The sequence below is a fragment of the Nematolebias whitei genome, chromosome 1 (assembly GCF_014905685.2).
Source record: "Nematolebias whitei isolate Nwh7 chromosome 1, NemWhi1, whole genome shotgun sequence".
Classification (NCBI taxonomy): domain Eukaryota; kingdom Metazoa; phylum Chordata; class Actinopteri; order Cyprinodontiformes; family Rivulidae; genus Nematolebias; species Nematolebias whitei.
Window position 1 is genome coordinate 29,530,563 of NC_056498.1, and position 13,142 is coordinate 29,543,704.

At 45.2% G+C, this 13,142-nt stretch overlaps 1 protein-coding gene across 1 annotated transcript in view; it reads right to left on the bottom strand.

Moving 5' to 3' along the window:
• Nucleotides 1-13,142, bottom strand: part of polr2a (RNA polymerase II subunit A) — an 18,805-nt gene that overhangs the window by 1,787 nt on the left and 3,876 nt on the right. The window contains exons 3-28 of the mRNA XM_037676302.1: nt 12,583-12,719; nt 12,333-12,506; nt 11,944-12,225; nt 11,708-11,869; nt 11,406-11,626; nt 11,198-11,330; nt 10,958-11,082; nt 8,275-8,485; nt 7,987-8,196; nt 7,748-7,916; nt 7,568-7,662; nt 7,284-7,487; nt 6,982-7,204; nt 6,700-6,883; nt 6,452-6,623; nt 4,571-4,676; nt 4,202-4,407; nt 3,850-4,113; nt 2,776-2,983; nt 2,585-2,685; nt 1,548-1,652; nt 1,281-1,463; nt 999-1,202; nt 728-914; nt 536-649; nt 298-447 (exon numbers count right to left, since the gene is read on the bottom strand). Of these exons, the coding sequence (XP_037532230.1) occupies nt 298-447; nt 536-649; nt 728-914; nt 999-1,202; nt 1,281-1,463; nt 1,548-1,652; nt 2,585-2,685; nt 2,776-2,983; nt 3,850-4,113; nt 4,202-4,407; nt 4,571-4,676; nt 6,452-6,623; nt 6,700-6,883; nt 6,982-7,204; nt 7,284-7,487; nt 7,568-7,662; nt 7,748-7,916; nt 7,987-8,196; nt 8,275-8,485; nt 10,958-11,082; nt 11,198-11,330; nt 11,406-11,626; nt 11,708-11,869; nt 11,944-12,225; nt 12,333-12,506; nt 12,583-12,719 (4,530 nt within the window). The remainder of the gene's footprint in view (nt 1-297; nt 448-535; nt 650-727; nt 915-998; nt 1,203-1,280; nt 1,464-1,547; nt 1,653-2,584; nt 2,686-2,775; nt 2,984-3,849; nt 4,114-4,201; nt 4,408-4,570; nt 4,677-6,451; nt 6,624-6,699; nt 6,884-6,981; nt 7,205-7,283; nt 7,488-7,567; nt 7,663-7,747; nt 7,917-7,986; nt 8,197-8,274; nt 8,486-10,957; nt 11,083-11,197; nt 11,331-11,405; nt 11,627-11,707; nt 11,870-11,943; nt 12,226-12,332; nt 12,507-12,582; nt 12,720-13,142) is intronic.

A 13,142-nucleotide genomic window follows, 5' to 3' on the forward strand; every position in this document is an offset into this window, starting at 1 on the left:
CTTAGTTATTCTGCTATAGGATTAGACTGCTGGAGGACAAACTAATCGCATTACTTTGCTATCATCTTTACTCCTTTTACTCCCCATGTTTGCAGTTATTTCTGTCATTAACTATGTTCTCTGCTCGTCTTACCATAGAAACTCCACCTACACCAACACCTATGTGTCTGTATATCTTCCCCTCCTCTCAACCTCCTAATGGGTAAAGTCTGTTTTGTCATTTCTATCTGTAACCGAATAAAAACCTGAGTTGTACCAGGTTTTATTGTAAAACCATGTTTCTGATGTGTGTCTAACCTGGGGAGGGGATGTATGGACTGGCAGGTCCTGGAGACCCTGGAGACCCGGGTGTGGGAGACCAGGCCGGGGAGTAACCTGGAGAGAAGCCACTGGCGTCTGAAGCTGCGCTGGGAGAGAAGCCCGCTGCTCCAGGGGTCATGCCGCTTCCTAAGAGACGAGAATGAAAATTTAACGAGGCTCAATAAAGTATAACGAGAAAAAAAAGCCAAAACATCTTGGGGGTGTTGAAACTCACCGACACTGGGGGACCAGGCACCGTAGGCAGGGGTGGCCCCCGTGTTCCACGGCGTCATGGCAGGTGACATACCACTCATGGGACTTGGCACTGAGCCGAAGAACATTCCAGTGGCTAAAAACGGAAGGAGGCAGAATATTAACTTTATCGTTACTCCTACTATCTACATTTAACGAATCTTTCTCCTCTTACGTCCGGCCACGCTGATGCCAGGAATGTTCGTTGGAATCTCCATCCCATATTTGCACTTCTCAGCATCCAACAGCAGGTCAAAGCAGCCCGTTCCTGCAGGGGCAAGTTGGCCCAGCATGATGTTCTCAGACACGCCCTTCATCGGGTCACACTCTCCGTGGGACGACGCCTCCATCAACACATCCACCTGGAGAGGAGATTGAAACAAACACCTTGATTGAAGACAAGTAAACAGATGCTAGGGAACTGCGAGACTCGTAGATCTTCATACCGTCTCCTCAAAGGAACACTTCATGAGAGGTCCTGTGTCTTGACGGTTGATGCCGTGACGTGTGATGGCCATCAGATGACCGCGGCAGGTCATGGTGTCACAAAGCAGAGCCAAGTGACGATAGTTGACGTAGGAACCGTCAAAGGAGATGACGTGGTACAACTCCCTCTCCAGCGCCTTTCTTACCGCTTCAATCCCCAAAACCTGCACAGACGGACTCAAAGTGAACACCAAGCAAACTGATCCACGCACAAAGCTAAAAACATCTCAACGCTCTTGTACCGTGAAGATTTCCACAATGTCATTGGAGGTGGTTCTGACGGGGTCTACATCCTTCTCGCTGAGAACCCTCATGAGACTCACGCCGTCCGTCTCGAGGATCCACTCCTGCAGGGCCTTGAACTCTCCGTCGTCCGTGATGATGATCTTCTTCTTATTGTCGGTCTGAGGCAAGTGCATGTACACCTGAAAAAGAGAAGAGCCACAGGTGAGTTTCTCTCATACCATCCTTCTGAAGCCGAAACGTTCCTGCTGCGCTCACGCTGTTACCTTGCTGATCTGCTCGATGCCCTGCAGAGTCATGTCTGTCAGCATGTTGGACTCGATGCATCTCAAGAACACATCGTCGTCCATTTTGTCCACCACCTCCTCGTCCTGGTAGAGCAAATGAGATCTATAATCGAGAGTACTTCATACCTCGCATTATACACACACTGACAACAATTAATCTATAGCAACTGCTTGTTATTATGAAGTTACAGGTGGGACAAGAGAAAGTTTACAGTCGGACATATGAAGACTATAATCTGTCTCCCTTTCGACGAGTGTATACAAAGAAAAACTGTTTTTAGTGACTATACAGTAGCCCCACACTTAATCGCAGGGTTACTTTCCAGACACCCCCGCAATAGATGAAAATCCGTGAAGTAGGGATGTTACATTTATTTTAGTATTTATATATTTTAAGGCTTTATAAACCCTTCCCACACTCTTACAAAGTTCTAAACAATGTTCTAAACTCTAAATGCTCTAAAAGAGCACAGCAAACGAGAGACTGATGCTACAGTTACTGAGCCAATCTCCGGGGCGGACTGGCCATCAGGAGCATTGGGGCATTTCCCGGTGGCCTGGCCCGCCCAGTGATTGCTGAGGGGGACTAAAGTCTTGGTTTGGGTTGTGCTTGATTATTTTAACTAAACAATCCATGTCGCTCACTTTGATATCCGCCTCACTGAAGCTCCCACAGCAGCGATGGGGAAAGACAGACCCCACCCTCGCCTTTCTCTTTCTGAGGTTGTCACAGCAGATTGCACGCCCGCCTGTTGTGTCTCTTCTCTGCTGTGACAGACAGCCTCAGAAAGAGAAAGGAGGGGGCCCATCGGCAATCACTGAGCAGGCCAGGCCACCGGGAAATGTCCCGGTGCTCCCGATGGCAAGTCCGTCCTTCAGCACAAAGCTCTGGTTGGGTCACCTTCCATCAATCAGCCAATTGTGTGTCACAAACAAGCTTATGCTGAAAACCCACAAAAGTCGAACCGCGAAGTATCGAGGGACTGCTGCATTTGTAAAAACCTTCCCATGCCCACCTCTTGGAACTTGCTCTCGTCGTTGTTCATGATTCGGATTCGCAGCACAAGCTTTTCAGCGTTGTCGTCATTGAAGATGCAATTCAGATCGTCTCCAAAACCTCAAATGAAAACAGCAGAACCACATCTTTAGCAGATGAACTGCTTGATTCTATCTGAAGCACCGGACCACAGCGTATCACACGACTCACCTGCGTTGATCTTCTCAGCGATCTGCTCCATGGTCAGTTTGCGGTCAGTCATGTGTTTGCGGTCGAGCTCGATGCGCAGCAGCCACGGTGAAATGCGCGTCACGTCGAAGTCGGGCATCTCGTAGTAGACGTTCACCCACTCCTGGTCCTCGGCCACCACCGTGTTCTGAGGGTTCGGGTCGTAGTAGATGGCGGTGTTGGCAGTCACCTGAAAGTAAAGACTCATTTTTAATCTGTAAAATGGGCATTTTTCGAGAAAAACGGACGCTTCTGTCCGACATTTCAACATTCGTCAAGTTTCTTTTATAAAACCAAACCGTCATTTGGGACTTTCTACTAGCAACACTAAGATAAGAGAGAACGTCAATGTTTTGAAGCATAAGATATGAAAAAGAACCAAGATCAAAAGAGGCATTAGAGCTCAGGCCAGCAGATCATTATGACAGGCAGACATGCAGACTAGAAAGAAAGCCTCAAAGCAGAAAGTTCTGATGGAACTTTTTCCTTTCTGCTGCGTTTCATTTAGGAGAAATTACAAGTTAAAGACCCTTTACTTCCAAGTTTTAAAAATAAAAATTTGAGCTGACCAGTTGGGGATTTGGTGAATTTACTGGGCACTCTGGAGGGATTTAAGAGAAAACATTAAATCCTACAGCAACTTAATACATGTTGAATGAAAACAGGCCAAAACGCCTACGTTTTGATGCATCATTTAAGAGTAAAAAAAATGTGTTTGCAAAAATATATAAGAGTTAAACGTTATCCATTATAGCACTAAACAAAATTAAACCGTAATTGTGTAATAATCATAAAAGATATCAAAAATGGTAGTTCAGACGTGCAAAGTCCTCGTTTTGTTTGTTTAAACTTTGAATTCTGTTTCGATTGTGGAGTTTGTCGGAGCGATAAAGCTTCAAAGAGAGCGGGTTTTCTTACTCGTTTTGAAAAAAAAAAAATCCTTTTGTCTTTGACAAAAACCTTCAGAGCTTCTTGCAGATTCCATCAATGGTGAACAACGTACTGCTACCAAAGGCAGAGATCAATATTCTGAATCAAACCTCGTTAAGTTCTTACTTTGCGCAGCGTGGTGTGCTCCAGTCGACAGAGGATGTCCTTGGCCCTCTCAGCGTCGCGTGCTGCCTGACCCAGCAGGAAAACGGTCAGCGAGGGCGTCTTGGGCCTCTTCGAGATGTTGATCAACTCCTTCAGACGAGGCACACCCAGAGTTACGTTCTTGGCAGACACACCGGCGTAGTGGAAAGTGTTCAGGGTCATCTGGGTGGCCGGCTCTCCCAGTGACTGAGCAGCCAGAGCACCGACCATTTCACCTGGGTGAGCCTGTAGGAGAGAAATTCAATATTCTCACATCGAAAGGTTTTAGAACCGTAACAACGCTGCGAGCGCTTCCAAACGCATCTGAACGTACAATGGACTGGTTGAACTTGGTCTCGATCTCTCCCAGCAGCCAGTCGAAAGCTTCGGTGGAAAGGCGGAACTCCTCCGTCATGCGCTTGGAGCAGAGCGTGGAGCGCAGGTGGATGTTGAACAGCAGCGTGGCGTTCTCCTGGGCCTGTCTGCTCAGGGGGTCGTCTCCGTTCACGATGATCAGCTTCTTGCTCAGATCGTGAACGCCTGCGGACGAACAGACGCACGTGGACACAAACACCACGAGAGTCAGAACCGAGATGTGTAAACATCTCTCAAGCCAAACAACAAACACACAGGGATGTTGTTTCACACCACCTCATCTTAACGCCTCTAGAATCTAAACATCTTCGGTTACTCTCCACCTTACCTTCAACCACTCTCAGAGGATTCAGGTCTGTTGGGGTTCGAGGGTTGATTCGGAAAATCTTCTGGGCGTTCCAGATCATCCTGGCCAGGTTGCACGGCAGCACCACCTACAGGCGAGAAGAAACATTACAGATGATGAAGATTTCATCTACAAGCACAGAACTCCAGAGCTGCGGACCAACTCTGGTCCCCCAAGACGATCATCTAAATGCAAAATATTGTAGCTCTTCTAAATTTTTCTTTAAAACAACACTTAGTGTAGACTTCTCTTGCCAGCTGGCTAACTTTGAGGCCAGAAAGACGGCTGGATCATTCTGTCATTGATTCTGATGTGGAAAGAGCAACAACGTCGAGTGAGACAGATCAAACTCTTGGTCATGAACCTACAACCACAAAACGATATCGGATCTGACTCGAGTTAAGGTATCGGCTGAAAGTTGGCCGTGGCTCGGACAAAGTTTTTAAATTTTGTCTCATTTTGGTAACTGAGTTTGACAACCCTAACTGCAACACTTGCAAGCACTGACATTTTCCTTAAAGTTTATCAGAACCCCTAAATCTTTAAATAGAAGCATATTTACTTAAAAAATACCTTCCTAGTCCGCTGACTATTTAGGTGCAGGTGTAATTATTTCAGAGAAGCCCAAAATTTACCATGGGTTAGGGGTTAGGCACATTTTTAATTACAAGGGAGTATTAAATGAAACTGCTCAACACATTGCATGTCAAAGTTTTAAACAAAGATCTGACAGAGTTTAAAGTAAACATCTAGTATGACTCTCAACTACTACCACAACAAACTTTAGCCCAGTATCTGTAAAACTGACTGGTTTATAATCTCTTTTTGTGTTAGCTGAGGCCCATTAACATTTCATTGATGCAAGTGAAAAACATGACACCTCCTTCACTTCAAGCATAAAAACCACCTGTGCTCTGAACACTTGCCTCAATAAATGTATTTATGAAAACAAGAATTTAAAGCAGGTTGATCTTGTTATGATCTGCACTACACAGTCTGCCACATGTTTTGCTTCTATTGAAATGCCTGTGTATTTATTTAAATCCAAACATATTTAAATGTAGGTCAATTGTGCACTTGAAGAATAATCCTCCCCTCCATTACAACTAGGTCTGGGCCATATCATATCGTTCACGATAATACCGACAAAAAAAGCTTGCCCGGGCAAAAAAAAAAAAAAAGTTACCATGATATGCTAATTTCATGACGCAGTACGTCAAGCGCTCCGCTCCTTTAACAGAAACGAGCGCGCCGAACGACCAAACCGAATTGCCCCCCCGGTACTGACGTAAAGCTAATTAGTTGCGCGCAATACTAGCTAGCTAAAAAGCTAAAAACAAACAACGCACGGCTCAGCTGTCTCTCCATCCAGCTCTAAACTGCAGGTACAGACAACTCAACTGTCTCTCCGTTCCCAACTCATTTAAAGGCAACATATATTTTGTTGCGTTACATTTATGCTCAACAGATCTTAAGCTTCATTTTATTTAGTTATTTTAGGAAACTTCACCTGCGCTTTAGTTTTTGTGGTGGATTTATTGATCTATATATTTTGTGCAGACTTTTTCAATCTAAATAACAGAAGGATCATTTTTATTTTTTATACTTGGAGACTGAATATTTTACTAATAAAGTAATTTCAGTAAAATTACCCCTTGTTTTTTTAAATTTTATATTATACTGCAAAGCAACAGGTTAATTTTGTCAAATAACTTTGATTTCTGTTTTTTTTTTGGGTCAGATCACAAAATTTATCGTCATCGTCAGAATGCTCTGAAATATCACGATATTATATTTGAGCCATATCGCCCACCCCTAATTACAACCCAGTGTTTTTATACATCGTCAGCTGCAACCACACACCTTACTGTCTCCGGTCGGGAAAATGGCTCGCAGGATCTCCCTGTCCTCCTTCATCTTCTCAAACTCCCTCTCCAAGACGCCCTGCACGTGGGCGTTGGTCTGCACGTCTTTCACCACGTCCTCCTGCAGTATCCGCCTCAGCGCGCGCTCGTTGGTGCAATCGAACTTAAACCTGAACGGATGAAAAACCTAAATTAACCCCCTCCCTGTTTTGAGTCCACTGCGACGCAGTCCGCGGGGAGACTCACTTCTTTTCGAAGGCCTTGTGCGAGGGTTTTAACGTCGCCACGTTTTGGAACTCGACGTTCTCCCCCGCCAGGCCGTCCTCGCCGTAGCGCAGCTGCACCACCTGGTTGATGGAGTTCCGCACGGTGGCGTCGTACTTCACCATCACGGACTCCATGGATTTGATCAGACGACGCTGGATGTACCCTGGAATTGCAGATCAGTGGTTTCTTTTAGTAAATCTCTTACTGCGACAAAGATTAACGCAGGGTGCGTTCAGCCACGTCGCTGCCGTCTGAACTCGCCTGTCTCGGCCGTCTTGACGGCCGTATCAATCAGACCCTCTCTGCCTCCCATGGCGTGGAAGAAGAACTCTGTCGGCGTCAACCCGGCCAGGTAGGAGTTCTCCACAAAGCCTCTGCTCTCAGGACCGTAGTCGTCTTTAATGAAGTGAGGCAGAGTCCGGTGCTTGAAGCCAAACGGGATTCGCTTACCTTCCACGTTCTGCTGCCCCACCACGGCAATAACCTGCACATTTGAGGAGTCAGGCAGTGTGAGCTTTAGTCGAACTCGAACCCTCATCTGTGAGAACAGTTAAGAATCCGACCTGCGAGATGTTAATCTTGGAGCCCTTGGAGCCGGCCACCACCATGGACTTGAAGTTGTTGTACTCCGACAGAGACTTCTGGGCAGAAGACCCCGTTTTGTCACGAGCGTCGTTGAGGATACGATTCACCTGGTTCTCGAAGGTCTGCCTCAGGGTGTTACCGGGGGTCGGCTCCAGCTCGTTGTTGTGAGCCTTCTCAATGACCTAGCAGGAGGAAACAACAATAAAACCACTGGTTAAGAACCATCCTGTGGGTCTGAGAAGTTTTAAAGATGCATTCTTACTTCTATCACATCCTGCTTGGCTTTCTTAATGGTGTTCTGGATGTCGAGGTACGTCTTGGCATCAGCGATGGAGTCACCAATACCGATTGAATGACCTATTCAAGCAAGAAAAGCATCTGCATAAAGAGAAGTCCATTTGAAAGTGTTTGCATGTTTAGCCTGTTCCTTGTTGGTTCCTACCCTCAATGAGCAGCCAGTTGTTGACCACCGTCTGAATGTTGGAGTAGAAGAGTCTGGTGATGTCGTGGCCCATCTCCAGGTAGGAGATGTGGACGAGGGAGCCGGCGGAGGTTCCCAGGGACTTCTTACACAGGATGCCCATGATCAGCTCCCCGTTCTCCACGATCACCTGTGTAGGAGCGTGGTGATGAGTTGTAACTCTAATCTCCACGTACAGAAGACAAATGGGTTGTTTGTACCTTGGTGTCGCCGGGTGAGATGTGTTTGTAAGGCCCGCTGTCCTCGTCGTCGGGGTGCGTGCTGTGTGTGCGGATCACGTTGATGTGACCTGGAATGATGAGGCTGAAGACCTGCTTGCCCGTCCACAACGGGCGCGGTTTGAGGATGGCGGGCTGAGGCATTTTCCCGTCCCAGGTGGAGAGGAACATGAGGAGGTTCATGACTTCGCCCTGTCGGGAGGAGAAAACGTGCATGAAATTAGAAAGACGTGGCGGTTTTAAAGGAAGCTTGGCGGTCCTGCTGCTCACCCTCTCTAAGAAGACGTCTCTTTTGGTGAATTTGCGAACAGCTGTGAGGGTGTCCTGCACGATACCCATGACGGGCCTGTTGGACTGAGGCGTGACGATCATACGTGGCACCATGGCCAGCTCTTGGATCTCCGCCTTGGTCTCCAGAGACTGAGGCAGGTGGAGGTTCATCTCATCACCGTCAAAGTCAGCGTTGTACGGGGTGGTGACACTGGACAGAGCCAAAGCGTTAGGACATGGATTGTTGCATTTAAGGTTTTAAAATAACTCTGACAGGAACACCAGTCAGCAGCAGGGCCAGGGCCAGTGACGTCCAAACAAAAACTGCTGAAGGCTTTTATACAACCATACATTCAAAAACATCACAGAACTCAACTTTACTCAGTAAATATTTACTGTAATTTCCGGTTTATAAGCAGCTACTTTTTCCCTCACGCTTTAGACTTGGTGGCTTGTACATAAGATCGGCTAATTCATGTATGTATATATATATATATATATATATATATATATATATATATATATATATATTCATTCTTAATCTTAAAATATTATTTTATATTTATTTTGCCGAGCTTCCTACAGCCAATAAACATTTCCCTTTGACACTCCTAAACGCTCACATAGCTGCCCAACACACATCCCTCTTGAGGGAGGGTTTTTGAGATACAGGTACTTAGGACATGTACTTCTCACTCATGGTTCCAATTTTACTACTAAATACCCATAATCCCACTCCGTGGCCATGTGACCAGAAGTCACCCTAATGAACAGCGAGGTACTGTACGCTCATTGAGTCACGAGAACCCTCACGTTTAAATAAAGTAAAAAAATAAGTAAAAAAGAGCGCCACCAAAAACAACCTTGAAGAATTTAAAGGTGGACCATGGAGGGGTCTCAGATTTATGAGATGAACAGTGACGTCCATCAGGGCATGTACAACTCTTTGTCAGCAGCTTCCTTCAGATTACGAGGAAACAAATTTTCACTTTCACTCAAGCATGAACAGCAGAAAAGTCCAAGAATTTTTTTCTTCTTCAGCTGTGTTAAAGGCATTGTTAAAAATAAATAAATAAAATGAAAAACATTTACGGTACTGTACGTAGCCTATTTTGTCACTGGTATATATTTAAATAAAAGTAAAAAATAAATCTTTCTGTGTAGGTAAATGTCATGTTACAAGCTCACAGTGGAGAGAACGGGAGGGGGAGGGAAATTTCTCCTCTCCCCATGAGTCATGTGACTCGTGAGCTCCGCAGAGCAGGAGTCAAGTCAAATTTATTTATAAAGCACATCAAAAACAGCAGGTTACAAAAAAGTGCTTAACAATAAAAATCGATGACAGTAATTTAATGAACATTTACCGTACTCTAGTATTCTGCTGTAGTCGACTGCTGGTCACATGACCTCAGGTAGGGATTGTGGGTAAAATTTACTGGCATGTGAATTCTTTTCATAATTTCGGTTATTCATTCAACCTTTGACAGGTTGAATGAATAACCGAAATGATGAAAAAAAAAAATAACATGCCCTTAAATTTTACCCACAATCCCTACCTGAGGTCATGTGACCAGCAGTCCAACAGGTTATGTAGGTGTTTAGCACTGTTCTCTCCAGTCTGTTCTTCTTAGACTAGTTTTTGATTTCATTCGGTAGGTTGAGTCAGAGAGTCTCAACATGAAGTCCTGTGCGATCAGACATCAACAAACTTGTCTATGACACGTCATCTGGTGGCCAAACAAAAGCTGCACATTTTATCAGGAGCTGTGTATCGTTTCTAATATTACTGGCTTATACACCAGTACAGCTTATTTATGAACAAAATTGTGCTTTATTTTAAAATTTGTGTGTGCGGCTTACAGTCAGGTGTGTTGTATAGACCAGAAATTACGGTACATTGTAGGCCTGTCGCGATAAACAATAAATCAATTAATCACATGATAAATGATAATTATCAACCTCATTTTCATTTATCGGCTTTATCTTTTCCTCATCTCTCTCTCTACTGAAGACACTGGATGATAAAAGGCTCATCTCCGGTGCTCTTCACTGACCCCTCCCTTTCTCTTTAAAATCCATTTTAACTGTCCAAAATCGCACGTTTGGATCGATAAACACAGCTAAGTTGAGAAGCTAAGTTACGAGCTAAGCTAACGGGCCGACCTCCGTCTTGTCGAAACTCAAATTCACAGTTGAAACCCGTGCCTTCATGTAAAAAGTTGTTTTTCTCTGCAAAAAGAAGCTGAGAACTTGTTTACTGATTTTTTTATTAAAAGCTTTGTGTGAAAAATGCTATGCTAAAGAGCTCAAACCACACCGAGCGTCCGCCATTTTGAGAACCGAAAAACAGGAACGACAGCCCATGTCACATCAAGGGGCCTCCCTCCCATTTTTCTTAATGAGACACGCTGCTCGCTCCCTCACTATCCATCCTTCAGGTCAAACAGTCTTCTGCCATCCAGAGGTCAAAAAAGGTACTACACACAAAAATTAACCAACATTTCTTCTTAAAGTTTACAATAATTACTAATTATTGTCAAATTTCAAACAATATTATCGTTTATCGCGATAATTTCTGAGACAATTAATCGCCCAGCAAAACTTGGCATCGTGACAGGCCTAGAACTTTGTCCACGCTTCAAACAACTTTTCTACCAAGTGAGTTTGTTTTAAATCTCGATACCTGAGGTTGAGTCGAAACGTGGACCACGGCAGAATCCGCACCCTGTGGCCCATCATGGACATTTTATGAAGTGTGGGCTGTCGGTTGAAGATGACGATGTCACCGTCGCACATGTGCCTTTCCACCTGAAATCAGGACAACCGCATTCAGTCACGTGAAATAAAATCATTTGCACTTGTGTTAAAAGTCAGTCCAGTCGGTGTTAATGTTGGTCGTGAACGATCTTCGGTTTTATCCCACCTTGTAGCCGATCTGCAGATGAAGGTCACTTGGTTTCGGGTGGAACCGCAGGTCAATCCTGTCTCCGTTGTCGCGTATGATGTATTTGGCTCCAGGATATTGGCTGTTTCCTCTTCGTACCAGCTCTTGCAACCTAATAAGTTATCAGAACTCGTTAACCGACGTTCAACTCAATTTTTTCTGTTATTGAACAACTCCTTTGACGTACCTGTCAATATTAAAGGGTGTAACAATCTCTGGGAACGTCATGTTGGCTGCAATGGATCGTGGCACGCCCACTTGGTCGATTTGCAGATTAGGGTCCGGGGTGATGACGGTTCGGGCGGAGAAGTCCACTCGTTTGCCCATCAGGTTACCTCTCACCCTGCCCTCCTTTCCTTTGAGACGCTGCTTTATGGATTTGAGAGGGCGGCCAGACTTTTGCATCGCCTTAAGGAAGAAAACAAACCAAGATGTTAAAAGCTACAGCAAATGAAGCTGAACCCCCTCTGTCAGTAAATATGAACGCACCCTGGGCAGGCCTGGCAGTTCGTTGTCGACCATGGTGGCCACGTGGAACTGAAGCAGCTTCACGTCCTCAGCGATCACGTGAGCAGCGGCGCCGCTCTGCTCGTTTCGTCTCAGCTGGTTGTTGATCTTAACGATGTCCGCCAACTTGTGCGTCAAGTCGTCCTTCGAACCAGAGGTCGACATTTTATCTTACACGTACAGGCGACAATGTTCGAGTTTCAGGAACACGCTTATACCTGGTTGCGAGCAGATCCTTGCATGACCACGGCGGGCCTCACGGCCAGCGGAGGCACAGGCAACACGGTGACAATCATCCACTCCGGTCGGGCAAACTTGGGATCCATACCCAAGATGATGTCTTCCTCGTCCGAGATGCGTTTGAAGATTTCATGCACGCGCTCGGGGCTCAGCAGGATCTTCTTTTCCTGTGAGTCCTCGTTTACGTGCTTCCACTCGGCGTACAGCTCCAAGCCCGAGCGTCTGATGCGGGGCTGGTAGCGGCCGCAGCCACCGTGGCCCTGGGTCACAGTTAGGTGATGAGCGTGAGGAAAATGGGTGGAGCCAAAGCACCAACGCCAACAACTAAAGCAGCGGGTGACTATCAGTAAACGCTCGACCCAAATACCTTTTCCTTGGTGATATCCTCCTCTGTCTCCTGTGGCTCCATTCCAAATTTGTTGTCCATTTCCTCGCCGCCCTCACAAATGTTTTTGCCTTTGCACAGCTCGTAAACGTGGGTTAAACGCTTCCTGGGCTGTCCTTTCGATTTCACCAGGATCTCCTTGATCTTGGGATTGTTCTAGACGCGAGAATAACACCAGAGTTAAAATGAAGAACGCGTTCTGCTCGTCCAGTACTACAGCGGAAGCACTTACCGAGTCCACCAACAGCTTGGAGCAGAAGAAGCAGACGCAGCGGAGAATCTTCATGATCTTCGTTATAAATCCGACGTGGAAAACTGGTTTGGCCAGCTCTATGTGCCCAAAGTGGCCTGGACATTCTGTCATGTTGCCTGAAAGAACAGCGTGTAAATAAAAAAGATCATTAGCTCAGACAGGGTGGCGAAAAGACTAACCACCTTCCAGTTATTTTAATGTTTAGACATCAGGCCATAATAACAATGACCTGTTCTTAACTGGTTTTAAATGTAAACGCCAAGTGAACAAAAAAAAAAAAAAACAGTTCCACCGAGCCATCACTTATTGAACATAAATGAAGCCCAAATTTAAAAAGCTGCGTAAAACTGAGTCCACCTCACAATTCAATAGTTTATAAAACAGCAGTAACTTATAATAGTCATTTTCTGTCTGACTATCAGTCTCACGTAGAGCTGGCTGATATGGACCAAAATTATTATTTCACTATTTTAAGATAAATCTCGATATACAATATATATATATATATATATATATATATATATATATATATATATATA